This window comes from Nyctereutes procyonoides, unplaced genomic scaffold, assembly GCF_905146905.1.
Source record: "Nyctereutes procyonoides isolate TBG_1078 unplaced genomic scaffold, NYPRO_anot_genome, whole genome shotgun sequence".
NCBI classification, from domain to species: Eukaryota; Metazoa; Chordata; class Mammalia; order Carnivora; family Canidae; genus Nyctereutes; species Nyctereutes procyonoides.
The window spans coordinates 3,851,556-3,866,095 of record NW_026575145.1 but is presented as its reverse complement, the minus strand read 5'-3'; the positions used below and the strand labels follow the sequence as shown (position 1 = coordinate 3,866,095).

Here is a 14,540-nt window from a genome sequence, read left to right as displayed (position 1 = left end):
AGCCTTAATTTACTTAGGACATTCTTTTTTTTTTTTTTTGGACATTCTTCTTTGATCTGTCCTCGTCTACCCCTCCAGCCTCATATTTTAGTTCCTTCTTTGCATTTTTGTATTCCAGTTAAATCAGACCATTTTAAGTACTGTTTCCTCTCTTTTTGCACTTGCACGTATCATTTCTTCAGGGTGAAATCTGGAATCCACACACACTTGATTAAGCTGTAAAAACAGTTCAGTTGCTTTCTCTGGAAACCTTTCCCATTCACAAACAAAATTGATTATTATCTCTTTTGTGATATCATTATATTTTGCACTGACATCTTTATAGTGATATTACCATTATTTTACTATTTTCGACTCTCAGATTCCCAGAGATTATTTACCTCTTATTACCTACCAAGTGCCTTCATAATCATGAATGTTTCATTCAACCATGCATGCCTAATATATTGGCTTCCACAAACCTATTGTTCCACAAAGAGTTAGTTAATCTAGGCACAGGAAGACAGTGTATATGTGCTTTGGAGTCTGAAACACCCCAGCTAGAATCCCAATGGCCATATTCATGAGCTGAGCAAGTTATTTAACTGCTTTGAAACTCAGTTCCCTCATTTGGTAATGTAAACTGTGAGAAGGGGTAATAAACATATAAGTATAAGCACCCAATGCATAGTGAACATTTGGTATTCTCTTACAGGAGAAGACACATAACATATAAGCTTATTCTTTAATCCTTTTATTTTTTTATTTTTTTTATTTTTTTTATTTTTTTTTTTATTTACTTATAGTCACAGAGAGAGAGAGAGAGAGAGAGAGGCAGAGACACAGGCAGAGGGAGAAGCAGGCTCCGTGCACCGGGAGCCCGATGTGGGATTCGATCCTGGGTCTCCAGGATCGCGCCCCGGGCCAAAGACAGGCGCCACACTGCTGCGCCACCCAGGGATCCCTCTTTAATCCTTTTAAAAGCCTGATTATTATAGTAAATTATTAATAACTTTATAAATATATAAGTTATGGTAGGCTGTGTCTTGTTTACAAAAGTGGAGCCTTTTATTGGAAGAATATCTTTGGAATTAGAAAAGAATAGATTTAGAAAACTTAGATTTGAGTTTTGCCCTGTCCTAGTAAGTCACTTGTTTTAGTGAAGTGTGAAAAAGTTCTTAAGCCAGTACATACTTCTATATATAGTATTTAGTGTTTGCCAAACTTGTCTAATATTTAGTATTACTCAAACTTGCCTAGTCCTAGGAATCACCAGGGATACTTATAACACAGATTCTGGGAACTCACAACTAATGAATCGATCTTCAGAATTAGAAATCTGTGTTTTTAACAAATAAGTATTTCTAAGATCAAGTTTTGGAAACTTACTGTTGAGTTCACTATGAAATATTCTTGGTTAAATTTAATTATGCCCTCAAAATGTAAAGTTGCTAATGGTTTACGATTTTATAAACTTGAGTTTACATTTACAAAATGTAAAGTTGCTAATGGTTTACGACTTTATAAACTTGAGTTTACATAAACAAAACAGGGTTTTGTTTTCAGTAAGCATATGATTCCTACAAATTTATCATTTAATTGGCAAATCATAAAAATGGTAATGCTTAGAATAAAGACTATATGAAAACAAAATAAAAAATAGTTATGTAAAAACTATAAATTGAATTTGTCATCAAAATTTATATCATCATTTCCAATAATATTTCCACATCTAATCCACCACTACCTAGTTATAGAACACAGATAAATGTGCTATAAGTAATTTATATAGGTAAATCTCCTGAATTATGTTATCTAAACTTTTTTCCTGTAGTATCGGATTAATAATACCAATTATTAACAGAAAGCATTTGCACCCAAAGCCAGTATCTTTATGAGGCTACCTTTACGAATTAACTATCAAAACTAAGAAGAGTGTATAGATATGTTACTCCCAAAAGCTATCATTTAACACTAGGTATTTTTTGACCCTCTTTGAACTGACTCAGTGCCTTTTACTCTACAATCCTCTGTTGCCCAGCTGCCACCAGCCACCCCTTCTCCCAACGATCCTATTTTTATTAAAAAAAAAATAATAATATTAAGAACAAATTTTGCTCATTTTGTCATTATTAAGTAATGCTATTTGTAGGAGCTATATATATGTAAATAGATGGTGACTTAAATGTATATCATGTAGGATTTTCCATTTAGTAGGTAGATATTTTGTGGTTTTAATAGCTTCAAAGTATTGGTATAGGGTAGTCAGTTGAAACATTCAAATGAAGATTAAAATTTATTATGTTGTTAAAAGGAAGCTCACGTTAGGGTTTTTATTTTTTTTTTAAAGATTTATTTATTTTGGGCGATGGGCAGGGGGGCAGAGAGAGAGAAAGAATCTCAAGCACATTCCTGCTGATTATGGAGCCTGATGCAGGGCTCAGTCTCAACAGCCTGAGATCATGACCTGAATCAAAATCAGGAGTTGGATGCTTAACTGATTAAACCACTCACGTGCCCTGATTTCTTTTATTTTTAGTTAGGAATATAACATTTACATGGGTATTTACAGTATGCTAGACACTATGCGAGGCCTTTACATGTATTTTCTTCACTTAATCCTCACAGTGATTCTGAAAGAGGTAATATATCATCCCCATTTTACAAATAAAATTAAGTGTCTTGCCCAGGTTCTCTCAGCAGTTTAAGTGGAAACGCTATAATTTAAAGCCAGGAGGCATGATTCTAGATTCTGACCTCAGTCATTGTATAGTATACTCCTTCACCAGCTAGACCGCTATAGACCCATTACACAAGAGTGGGAGGAAATAGAGAATTGGAATATCTCTCAGGATAGAGTTTAAAAATTCTAGATTTATAAATTTTTCTTTTTGCTCTAAAGTTTCATATGTCATTTAAACATTAAGTGCCTATCATTTTAAATATATTTATATTTGATTATCTCTTCCAAACACTGAATTTTGTATTTCATTGCAATTTTAAAGCCTGTTTTATAAAATGTCTTAGATATAGCTAATAATAAAAATGTTCTTAACTGCTAGTAAAAGGTATAACAAAATTTAAAATAAAACTTTAAGTTACTATAATGTTATAATTTCTAAGATTATGTCACTGACCTCTTTAAAAGTTTATAAGGCAAGGTAGATTTAGAAGGGAGATATGCACCTATCTGTAATATTACCTGAATCATTTTTCAAATATTTACATACATACATAAATATTTTAATGTATTTTATTTTATAGGGATTACAACATCCAATGTAAGCATAATTGGTCAACGTATGAACTATGGGTTTGGATGTGGTGATTTTGAAGATGATAGGTCCCATGACATTTCACCTAGTGTTTTCAAAATACAAAATAAGGAACACCCAAGATACTATAAACATACAAAAGGTTAGTAAATTTCACAGGTTAATTTTTAAGATTGAATGTCTCTAAATCCTGAATTAAATGTCTCAGAGTATCTCACTAAGCATGCCAATAAACTGAGATTTCTCAGTTTTGAGATTTTTCTTACCCTTCTGCTGATGTGTCATTGCTTCAATAATTTTGTCAAATAGAACATACAGGTTCATGTATTGGTTAATGGACTGGCCTGAAAAGCCAAAGCAGGGGGTGATTACCTGAAAGATTAAAACTAGGGAATTTCTTCTGACCTCTACCTCCTCAGATTATACACACACACGTTTTACAAGACATTTTACCACTAAAATGGGGCAGGAAAATCATGTAAATAAATAAAGCCCAGATGCCTACTTAGATTGTAACCATGGAATAAAACTGTGGAAACACAAATATAGTTTTCCTGTGGTAGAACCTGGGAAGGTTTCTTTATTATCACTAACCATTATTAATAATTTACATTCTTTTTTTTTCTTTAAATTTAGTGTAGCAATTAACTCTTCTGTGACTGCTCTGTCCATTTTTTCAGAGATCCTATTATAGCTACATTTTTAAAACTTACCCTTAGGGTAAAGAGGAAGTTATTTTAAAGGCTATAAATATCTAAACAGTGTAATTAGAAGTCACTGTATTTAAGTATTTAATCTAGTAACTGTAAGGAACTGTCATTTTCTTATATGTAGCAATTATGAGTGTAATAGGTCAACTTTATTATTTCTGATCATCTGAAGTCATGTATATATGTGTAGGCAGTCAGACATTTTAGGACACATGTATTTTTTGTGGAAATAAATTGAGTAAAGGGAAGTTGCTGGGATGATTTTCTTTCTTTCTTTTTTTTTTTTTTGTAAAATTTTAAAGTTTTATCCATGATATAATTTAGTATCTGTTCTTTGTGGAAGGTTTCTTCTCTTATTGTTTTTACAAAAGAGAATGACAAAGTTCTTTTCCTATTTATATACATATTTTATTTCTCATGTAAAGAGGGTATAACTCATACCCTAACATATAATTTTTTAATTTTCTTTTTTTTTTAAAGATTTTATTTATTTATTCAAGAGAGAGAGAGAGAGAAAAGCAGAGACATAGGCAGAGGGAGAAGCAGTCTCCATGCAGGGAGCCCGACATGGGACTTGATCCCGGGACACCAGGATCACGTCCTGGGCCGAAGGCAGGCACTAAACCACTGAGCCACCCAGGGATCCCCTTAATTTTCTTTTTTTAAAAACTATTTTGAAATAATTGCTAAATATGTTCATTTACTACTAGTGTACCCTTTTTTTTGAACCATAGTAATATTTATATCTTTTGACCAGCAGTTATTTCTACTCCAGAAAATTGCTTCACACTCACACTTCCGATTCTAAACCAAATACCTACTATATCTGTCTGGTCAATAAGAATGAACATGTTTAAAAACCAAACTTACCTTCCTTTCCAGGCCTGCTCTTCTTCCTTTGTTTTCATTTTTATTAGTAGCATTACCATTTTCCCAGTTATGGGGACTTACAACTTTAGAGTCATCTTTGTCTACTTCTCCTTACTCTCCAAGTTCAGGCAATGACCCATCCTGCCAGTTCTGTTTATTTTTTTATTTTTTATTTTTCTGCCAGTTCTGTTTAATCTGCGCCTTCATTACTTCTTTCCTGGTTAATTGCAATAGCCTTCTGTTAAGATATCTTGCCTCTTATTTTATCCATTTTTTACTCCATACTGCATACCCTTCCAGAATTAGCTTTTTGAAATATAGTTACCATCTCCATTCTCAATATGGAACTACTTGAGTAGTTCCCAATTCCCACAGAATAAATTTTGTGCTCTGTGGCATAATTTTTAAAACCCTTAGTGATCTTGCCTCAGCTTAACTTTCTTTCACTCCTCTTTTCATTCACCGTGCTCTGGCATTCTTAATACTAGAAGTTTTCTTAGTTAGCATGTGCGGTTGGCCTAAATACAGTTTCCAATCTTAATGGTTCACATCATGTGGGCTTTAGGATACTGGCTTGAAATCCATTTCTTCAGAAAGCTTTCCCACTTAACTGGCCTAAAGTACTTAATTTTACATTTCTGTCTTCTAACCTACAGTAAATTAATGTTACTAATTTTCAGAGTAATATATTATGTGACAGCTGCAGTTTAGGTACTTCTTTTTTTTTTTTTTTTTAGTTTAGGTACTTCTAAGATATTTTTAGGATAGCTAAGACAGTTTTATCATAGTTTAAGTTCAAATAATAGTATAAATAATATAAATTAAAAATATTAATAGTATAATAGTATAAATTAGAAGTAAAGATATGGTCTTCTTTATATTCCTGTTAGGCTTTGCATGTAATGGTGTCTGTTGTCACATGTTAAATGAATGAAATGGTGATGAGCCAACCCAAACTAACAATGTAGCCTTGGATACAGTCATTCAAACATTGCATCCTTGAATAATCAGGTTAAAATGAATTTTGAGTGCAGTGCTAAAGGGAATAAAACAACTTCTGAAAGAAATATCAGCAATGGATGGTATATGCGAATGGATTCATTTTGCAAGAAACCCCAGACAGTTTTAGGATTGATTAGCTTGGGGATATCTGGGTGGCTCAGCAGTTTAGCACCTGCCTTTGGCCCAGGGCGTGGTCCTGGAGTCCCAGGATTGAGTCCTACATTGGGCTCCTGCATGGAGCCTGCTTCTCCCTCTGCCTGTGTCTCTGCCTTTCTCTCTCTCTCTCTCTCTCTCTCTCTCTGTCTCTAATGAATAAATAATTAAAATCTTTAAAAAAAAAAAGGATTGATTAGCTTTCAGAACCACTTCTTCCCATTCCACTCCTCTGCTGGTTGTTCCTTTGAACCTGCCCATTTTCTACATACAAATGTAGAGCCCTAGTTAATGACTTGAGAAATGATTAGTGATGGTTGCTTGGAGTGTTAGTAAACTAGCTGTTATAAATTAATATTCTCTTTTTCTCTATTTGGATGAATGAGATAGAAGTAACAAAAAAGTTATATAAAAGTAGTTTATACGTCATGAGTCTTTTAAGCTTATTTTTTCTTTGTATTTTAGAATTGAGACTCAATGAGCAACGTTCTTTCAGATTTTCTTTGTTTACAAGAAAATAAAGTGTAAAAAATAGAAGTAACATTTAAAATGACTAGTTATATCAGCTTCTGTGATAAATGAAATTAAACTACTTAAAGATTACATGTTCTTTATATATTTCCTCATGAGGTTTGTCTAATTATTCAGTCATCTCTTTTTTTTTAAATTTTTTAATTTATTTATGATAGTCACACACAGAGAGAGAGGCAGAGACATAGGCAGAGGGAGAAGCAGGCTCCCCATGCACCGGGAGCCCGACGTGGGATTCGATCCCGGGTCTCCAGGATCGCGCCCTGGGCCAAAGGCAGGCACCAAACCACTGCGCCACCCAGGGATCCCTATTCAGTCATCTCTTGACAGACTATGTATATACACTTTATGTTTGCGGATGGATGTTGAGCAAATTGTTCCATTTACTTAGGTAGACTTTCCTTTGTCGCTGACCACCATTGAGGCTACCTGAGGTTTCTTTTTGTTGACCCTAATTTAATTATATTTTGCTTTTTTTTTTTTCGTCCTGTAACATTCATCTAACATATTTATTGAATACATACTATATGCCCTACTAAGAGGCTCTGGAAAAGAATGATAATCAAAACCAGAAATGGGCCCTATCTCCATAGAGCTTACAGTCTAGTAGTAGAATAATTAAATAAATAATCACAAACTGAGGAGAAAGTTAATCTGTACTTTTTACTAGAAAAGTACAGATTGCTGTGAGATTGACTTGGTCTGTTTTCAGAAGTCAGAGGCTTTCCTTCATGGTTACGGTTACCCTTTTGTTGCTCAGTTATCATTCTGTGATTATTATGTACATTTTTCATTCTTAACTTTGGCATGTGTAAACTCCTTAGGGGAAAGATTTCTTTTTTCTCTACTGCCTAGTCCATACGAGGTATTCTAATTTCTTTTTTTTTTTTAATTTTTTTTTATTTTTAAAGAGATCTTACTTATTTATTCATGATAGACATAAAGAGGCAGAGGGAGAAGCAGGCTCCTTGCTGGGAGCCTGACATGGGTCTCAATCCCAGGACTCCAGGATCACATCCTGGGCCAAAGGCAGGCACTAAACCACTGAGCCACCCAGGGATCCCCTCTAATTTCAAATATTTATTGAATTACTAAATAAGTGTGAACAAATAAATTGTAGAATTTGTATATGAAATAAAATTTCTGTTTTAAAGGACATGTTACAACATCCTAAAATACTATATAATAACAATTTTTAAATGTTGGGGTTTTTTTTTTGTTTTTTTTTTTTAGCATTTACAGGGTCATCATCAAATTTACAGCAAATTCCCAGTTTTGACTTCACATCCACAAATACCTTCCCAGAAGACTCAGTAGTTGTTGTTGGAAAAGGTATTTCCAAGTTATTTAGCTTGTTAATCATATGTGTTCTCCGCACATAAGCAAAGGATATCATTAAAAACAGAGAAGAGTGTGATTCAAGTGTTGATTAGAACTTTTTTATTAGAACTTTCTTTTTAAAAAATCATTATATTGAAAAAATTAGAAGTGAGTACTTAATTTTACATTTCTGTCTTCTAACCTAACAGTAAATTGATGTTAGTAATTTTCAGAGCGATGTATTATGTGACAGCTTCAGTCTAGGTACTTCTAAGATATTTTTAGGATAGCTAAGACAGTTTTATCATATTTTAAGTTCAAATAATAGCCCTTATTTATCATTTATCAGCTTAGTAATTAATATAATTTTATTATTTTCCATAGAGCCTAGACAAATCAAAATTAACACTTGTTATATATATTTTGGAGGGCTAGGGGACCTTTGGAACAATATATTTGCAAATAAAACTTTCTTCTTTTAAACTTTAAGTATAATTGACAAATAAAATTATAAGCATTTAAAATGATTATTTGATATCCACATACATTGTGAAAGTTTTCCCCATCATTAATTACCACATCTCAATTAGTTTCATTTTTAATAAAAAAACTAAAATGTGATGATAGACATTGAAGATACACATCTTATTTTTGGTAAATACAGTGGAATAGAATGAAATGCTTGGAAAGCTTTCCTGATTGTTCGGTAGAGTCTCATGAATTTAATTTGAGACCCTTCTCAGATTGGCTTCAACCTATCCTTGCAAACTTAGTTTCTGTTATTCCTCTGTTTGCCTTGTACCCAACCAAACTAAGTTATTTACTTCACATACATGCTTTATACTTGTTCAGCTCTGCTTGTAAGCATTCCCATCTCATAGGATGTCCCCTCCTTCTTTACTTACCTGTCCAAATCCATTGTGTCTTCCAATCCCAGCTCAAATCCTTGCTCCTTGAAATAATTTTAAACACCCAGCTCATACCAACTTTTCCTTCATGTGAACTAATTATTGCAATATGTAGTTCTCATTTAATATTGTGAAATGGCCAGTGATACCTCCTATGTGATTGTCCTGTTAGGGTATTTGTTTTTATATTTTTATTTAACATGTTTTTCTTGCTAACTATATTATTTATTTCTTAAAGTCAAGAGCCTTGTGTTTAACTTTGTTATCAAAGTGACATCACATAAATACTTAATGGCAATTTGATGGTTGGTTAATTTCAGGTGTATTTGGAAGTCCAAATTCAGCACCAGCGGCCTGCAGCCAATCACTAATACCTTCTGTGGAAAATGGAGATACATTTTCAATTAAACAAAGCATTGAACCACCATCAGGAATTTATGGAAGAGCAGTCCAGCAAAGTATTCCATCATGTATTGATATTGAGAATGAAAAAGATGTAAGGTTATTTGCTGATTATTAGGATAAACTGACCTATGTTCATCAGATTTGGGGTGAAGGTGTTTTGTTTTGTTTTGTTTTTTTTGTTTTGTTTTGTTTTGTTTTGTTTAAATTTTTTATTTATTTATGATAGTCACACAGAGAGAGAGAGGGGCAGAGACATAGGCAGAGGGAGAAGCAGGCTCCATGCACCGGAAACCCGACGTGGGATTCGATCCCGGGTCTCCAGGATCGCGCCCTGGGCCAAAGGCAGGCGCTAAACCTCTGTGCCACCCGGGGTTCCCTGTGAAGGTGTTTTGATTAAAATTTTTAAAATCTCTGGATAATTGAAATTTCTGATCCTTAATCATTTAAGTAATGGATTATTCACCTTTCCAGCAAATACATTCTCATTCTGGTATAAAATATCTAGTGTATTTTATACTATACATGTACTTTATATATGTGTGTGTGTGTGTGTGTGTGTGTGTGTGTGTATGTACATATTCAACAATCTTCTAGGACACTCTAGGACTAACAGACTGGTATCCTTAGCACAAATTTAGTTACGATATTAGTGCTATGTAATTCAATTTTGGAATTCCTGAAATAAGGGCTAAAAAATGTATAGTTTATTTTTTATATGTAGACACTTTATATAAAGTTTTCTGAGATAAAGATAGTTATTTTAAATGTCAAACTCCCTGAATGCTTTCAGATATTTCAACTTTTTCATTCAGATTAAAATTTCTATTTCAAAATCTACTTATGACAAGATGAGACAAAAGAGAAAAGAGGAAAAAGAACTTTTTGACATTAAAGATTGTGAAAAGAAGGAACAGAATTCCTGGGAGCGAATGAAACATACAGGAACTGAGAAAATGACATCTGAAAGTAAGTGTAATTTAACTTTTGGTGTGTTTTTTAACTGATAATATTCTAAAGATCGTGTACCTGTGCTTTAACTGAAGGCTAATAATGCAATATGTTGAACTATAACACTGAAATTTGCAAGACCCAGTATCTTCTATTATAATAAATACTATTTCTCATAAAAAGGAAGTTGATTGATTCCTTTTCTCCCTTTTAGACTTAAATATTTTTGGAGATGAGGTGGGAATATCAAAAATGAGAGTTCCCCTTTAGAAAATATTGTCCTCAGGCCTCCATTGAAAGGGGGGACTTATTTAAAAAGGTCACCATCTTTAGTATTTTCAGATTCAGGCAAGTAAATTATTTAAATATAAAGAATACTGTCACAAATGCTGGTTAAGCTGAAGAGAACCATATGGTTAATTGCATTTGTGATGAAAAGAGCACTAAACTAGTAGGAGTCAGTACACAGACCTGGCTTCATAATTATCAGGCCTGCCTTTTAATGAACTTTGTAATCTGGAAATAGGCCTCAATATTCTGCCTCTATAAATATCCAAATTATCTCAAAGATCCAGATTATCTCAAAAGTCTCCTCTGTACTCCCTACAAATAGTCCTGTTTCACTAGGGAGTGGTATCCCATTTTATAGCTGAGGTTAAAAGAAATTGTGAAGTTGATTTATATTAGATCGTGATTTTAAAAAAAGCATTGTATTTATCACTTATTCAACCTGCTGTTCTGTACTTACTGGGTTCTCTGTACCTGTCGAAGAGTGACTTCCATGTTTTCAGAGCTATTTTTAAAAATATTAAATAGGTCTTAGGTGTAGTAGCAACTTGGAAAAATCAGAGAGATTGAAATTAAAAAATCACACGAACTATAATAAACATTAAGAATTATTGCTTATGATTTTTGTTTATTTAATGTTACTGAAGAGTAAACCGAACTATCATAAACATTTTAAAATTTATGTTGGTTCTGAAGTCTAGGTATCAACAAAAAAACAAAACAAAAATCTAGAAAAAAAATAAATATATAAATGTGATCTTGGACAACATACTTAATAGCTCTCAAAGATAAATGTAAAAGAGATTTGAACTAGATGACTGTCTGATTTATCCTAGTTTGTATTTCTTTTGTAATGCAAGAAGTTTAGAAAACTTGTTAAAATTCTGTATTCTCAGGATGCCTGCCTTTGGCTCAGGGTGTAGTCTTGGAATCCTGGGATCAAAATCCCACGTCGGGCTTCCGGCATGGAGCCTGCTTCTCCCTTTGCCTGTGTCTCTGCCTCTCTCTCCTTCTCTCTGTCTCTCATGAATAAATAAATAAAATATTTTCTTAAAAAATTCTGTATTCTCAAAACTAATAATCGTTAAGTATGACTGATGACAGATATTGACCTGTAAAATTACTGGTTAAACATATCCTTAAAAACCAGTTAAATGTAGGCATTTGTGAAGTTTAAGTCTATTTGCTAACATTCTTAAATAATTTCACTATTTATTAATGTCATAAAATCTTGGGGGAGAAAACCCACCAAACTTCTTACCTAAACCCTAAAAATACTGGCTAGTACTGTTAACAGTAGGAAGAGAAGTGCAGATAGTAGCAAATAGTACAAATTGATAAATATGTTTATGATAGTCATTTTCTAGTGCCTGATATTACCTTTTTAAAAAATGTAACATGAAAAAATAATAAATATTTACCTATTTACAAAAGCCAATACAAGAGTGCCTGGGTGGCTCAGTCGGTTAAGGTCCTACTCTTGATTTCACCTCAGGTCATGATTTTAGGGTTGTGGGATCAAGCCTCACATTGGGCTCTGCTCTGAATTTGAGATCCTTGAGATCCTTTCCCTTTCCCTTCCCTCTCCCCACCTTCCCACTTGCACATGGTGCGCGCTCTCTCTCTCTCTTTCAAATAAATACATAAATCTTTTTTAAAAAATGCTAATTCACATTTTATGTGATCTTTTTTATCTTTTCCTAACACCTCTACTGCAGGTGTCTTACATTGTTTGGTGCCCCGAGGGCATTACCCTAAGCACTCAATGACAATGATTTGTTTCCTTACTGTGTAAGACAATGCCTTACATCTGGAAAATAGTTTATAAATGTTTGATTATGGAAAAAATATCACTTATTACCACACCTGGTCTTAGGATTTGTAATAGACCATTAATTTAACACTGGTCACACAAAAAAATTGGTATTTTTGGAATTCAGCTAGAATTCTTTACCCTGGGGCTTCTGGGTGGCGCAGTGGGTTAAGCATCTGACTCTTGGTCAGCTCAGGTCATGATCTTTGGATCCTGAGATCTAGTCCCCCTGGCAGGCTCCATCCTCAATGTGGAGTCTTGCTTGTCCCTCTCCCTCTGTTCCTCTGCCTGCGCTGGAACACACTCTCTCTCTCTCTCTCTCTCATTAATAAAATCTTAAAAAAAAAATTTTACACGGGTGCTATGAAGCTTCATTTTCAGCTGTCAGTTGTATAGTAAAACAAGTGTACATCCACAGGTTTTTGAAAAATGGGACCATAATACTTCTTACTGATTTTTGGCTCTTAAAGCTAGACTTTTTTTTTTTTTTTATGATAGTCACACAGAGAGAGAGAGAGAGGCAGAGACACAGGCAGAGGGAGAAGCAGACTCCATGCACCGGGAGCCCGACGTGGGATTCAATCCCGGGTCTCCAGGATCGTGCCCTGGGCCAAAGGCAGGCGCCAAACCGCTGCGCCACCCAGGGATCCCTTAAAGCTAGACTTTTATTATATGACTCATGACTGTGAAAAACCACTTACATATTTGTATTTGATATAATTTAATAATTTTGTATATAAAAAGTAAAGTTTTAAATAGGGTATTACATTTTTGTTAAAGATTAAATTGATAATTTTAGTTTCCATAAGAAATATTCATGGAATCTGGTCAGAATATCCTTTGTATCAGAGTTCTCTGATGCTTTATTTAATATGTTTTTTTTTGTTTGTTTTAGGTGAAGCCTCTCCTGGAGCTGTTCCACAATATAAAGAAAGGATGTCTTCTGTCACTCATAGTCCAGAAATAATGGATACATCGGAACTACGGCCGTTTTCCAAACCAGAAATAGCGTTGACAGAAGCCCTTAGGCTTTTAGCTGATGAAGATTGGTAAGCTCACCATCCTTACCTTAAAACTAGGCTGAGTTCCAGAAGTTTTCTGAAAATTTTTTATTTAAAACTTTGAAACATTTCCTATTAAAATAGTCTTAGAAATGATTATTATAGTTCTTAGACAGTCTGTGTTTGTTTCAACATATTAGTGTAACTGAACTCTGATCCTAATAGCACTGTATTACTACCAGTTATAATTTATATACCATAAGGACATAGTTTAGCTTTATTATGGATTACATAAACTTTTTGCTACTAGAATACAAATCTCACTATTTCTCCAAGTGTCTCTTTGTGAAATACATCATGTAACAATCCTGGAAATACTTATCTGTTACTAGCATAGCTGCAGCAGCCACTCAACCCAGCCCAGTTGGAGTGTATACTGGCTGCACTTGTCCCATTTCCTTTCCTTCTCCTCCAATATCTCTCTGCATCCCCATCCTCCATATCCTCACTTTTATTTCTACTAGACTATATTCATCAACATTAAAATGTGCTGTAATATCTCTTATTTTTTATAAAACCACCCTAAACTGCACATCTTCACGTTTCTTTTATTCCCCTTTTTTTTAGCCAAGTCCTCCAAAAGGCTGGCTCATTGTCTACTTTTTTCTCATATTCTCTTCTCAACGTTTAATTCTCTCTTAACACTCCCTACCATGACACTCCATCAATAAAACTATGAAAGTGATCATCTTGCTAAATCTATACTGGTTACTTATTAGCAGCCATCTTAACCTTTTAGCAACATTTGACACAATCGACACACTCTTTGTGATTTCACCTTGGAAAAATCAGAGTCTATTGATTCTTTTCTTGCTTTAGTATGTTCTTATTCCTTTTGTTGGTTTGATATAGCTATGTTCCAAAACTTTGCTTACAAGAAAATCTGATGGAACCAGATCTGATCTGTGAGTCAGAGTTTGCCAGCCCTTTTCCTAAATGATTACATTCAGCTGAATGTATGTCTGGATACTGGGTATCTTCTTGAGCTCTAAGCTTATAATCCATCTGCCTACTTGACAGTTTCACTTTGATGCTTATAGACATTTTAAGTTTAACATATCCAAAATAGAACTCTTGATTTCCCACTTCCTGCCAAGGTGAGTTAACAGGCATAAGATTTGTCTACATATCTGAAAGAACTAAAGAAATTTGTATAAAATATATGAAACGGTGGTTTTCAAAATATTCTTCACTAGACAATGAAAAATAGTGATCCTTGAGAGACAGGAAACAAACAAGGTGAACTCTACAATTGCCCTGACTTACTTTCTGCAGAG

The 14,540-nt window shown here is 33.8% G+C and overlaps 1 protein-coding gene across 6 annotated transcripts in view; it reads left to right on the top strand.

The window, feature by feature from the left end:
* TOGARAM1 (TOG array regulator of axonemal microtubules 1) overlaps positions 1–14,540 on the top strand; it is a 75,929-nt gene that overhangs the window by 34,662 nt on the left and 26,727 nt on the right. For 3 of the 6 annotated variants that reach the window (XM_055309089.1, XM_055309088.1, XM_055309093.1), the window contains exons 8-12: positions 3,244–3,396; positions 7,754–7,852; positions 9,069–9,244; positions 9,966–10,119; positions 13,098–13,251. In XM_055309089.1, coding sequence (XP_055165064.1) covers positions 3,244–3,396; positions 7,754–7,852; positions 9,069–9,244; positions 9,966–10,119; positions 13,098–13,251 — 736 coding nt within the window. The remainder of the gene's footprint in view (positions 1–3,243; positions 3,397–7,753; positions 7,853–9,068; positions 9,245–9,965; positions 10,120–13,097; positions 13,252–14,540) is intronic. The other 3 variants (XM_055309091.1, XM_055309090.1, XM_055309092.1) reach the window with 3 other exon arrangements.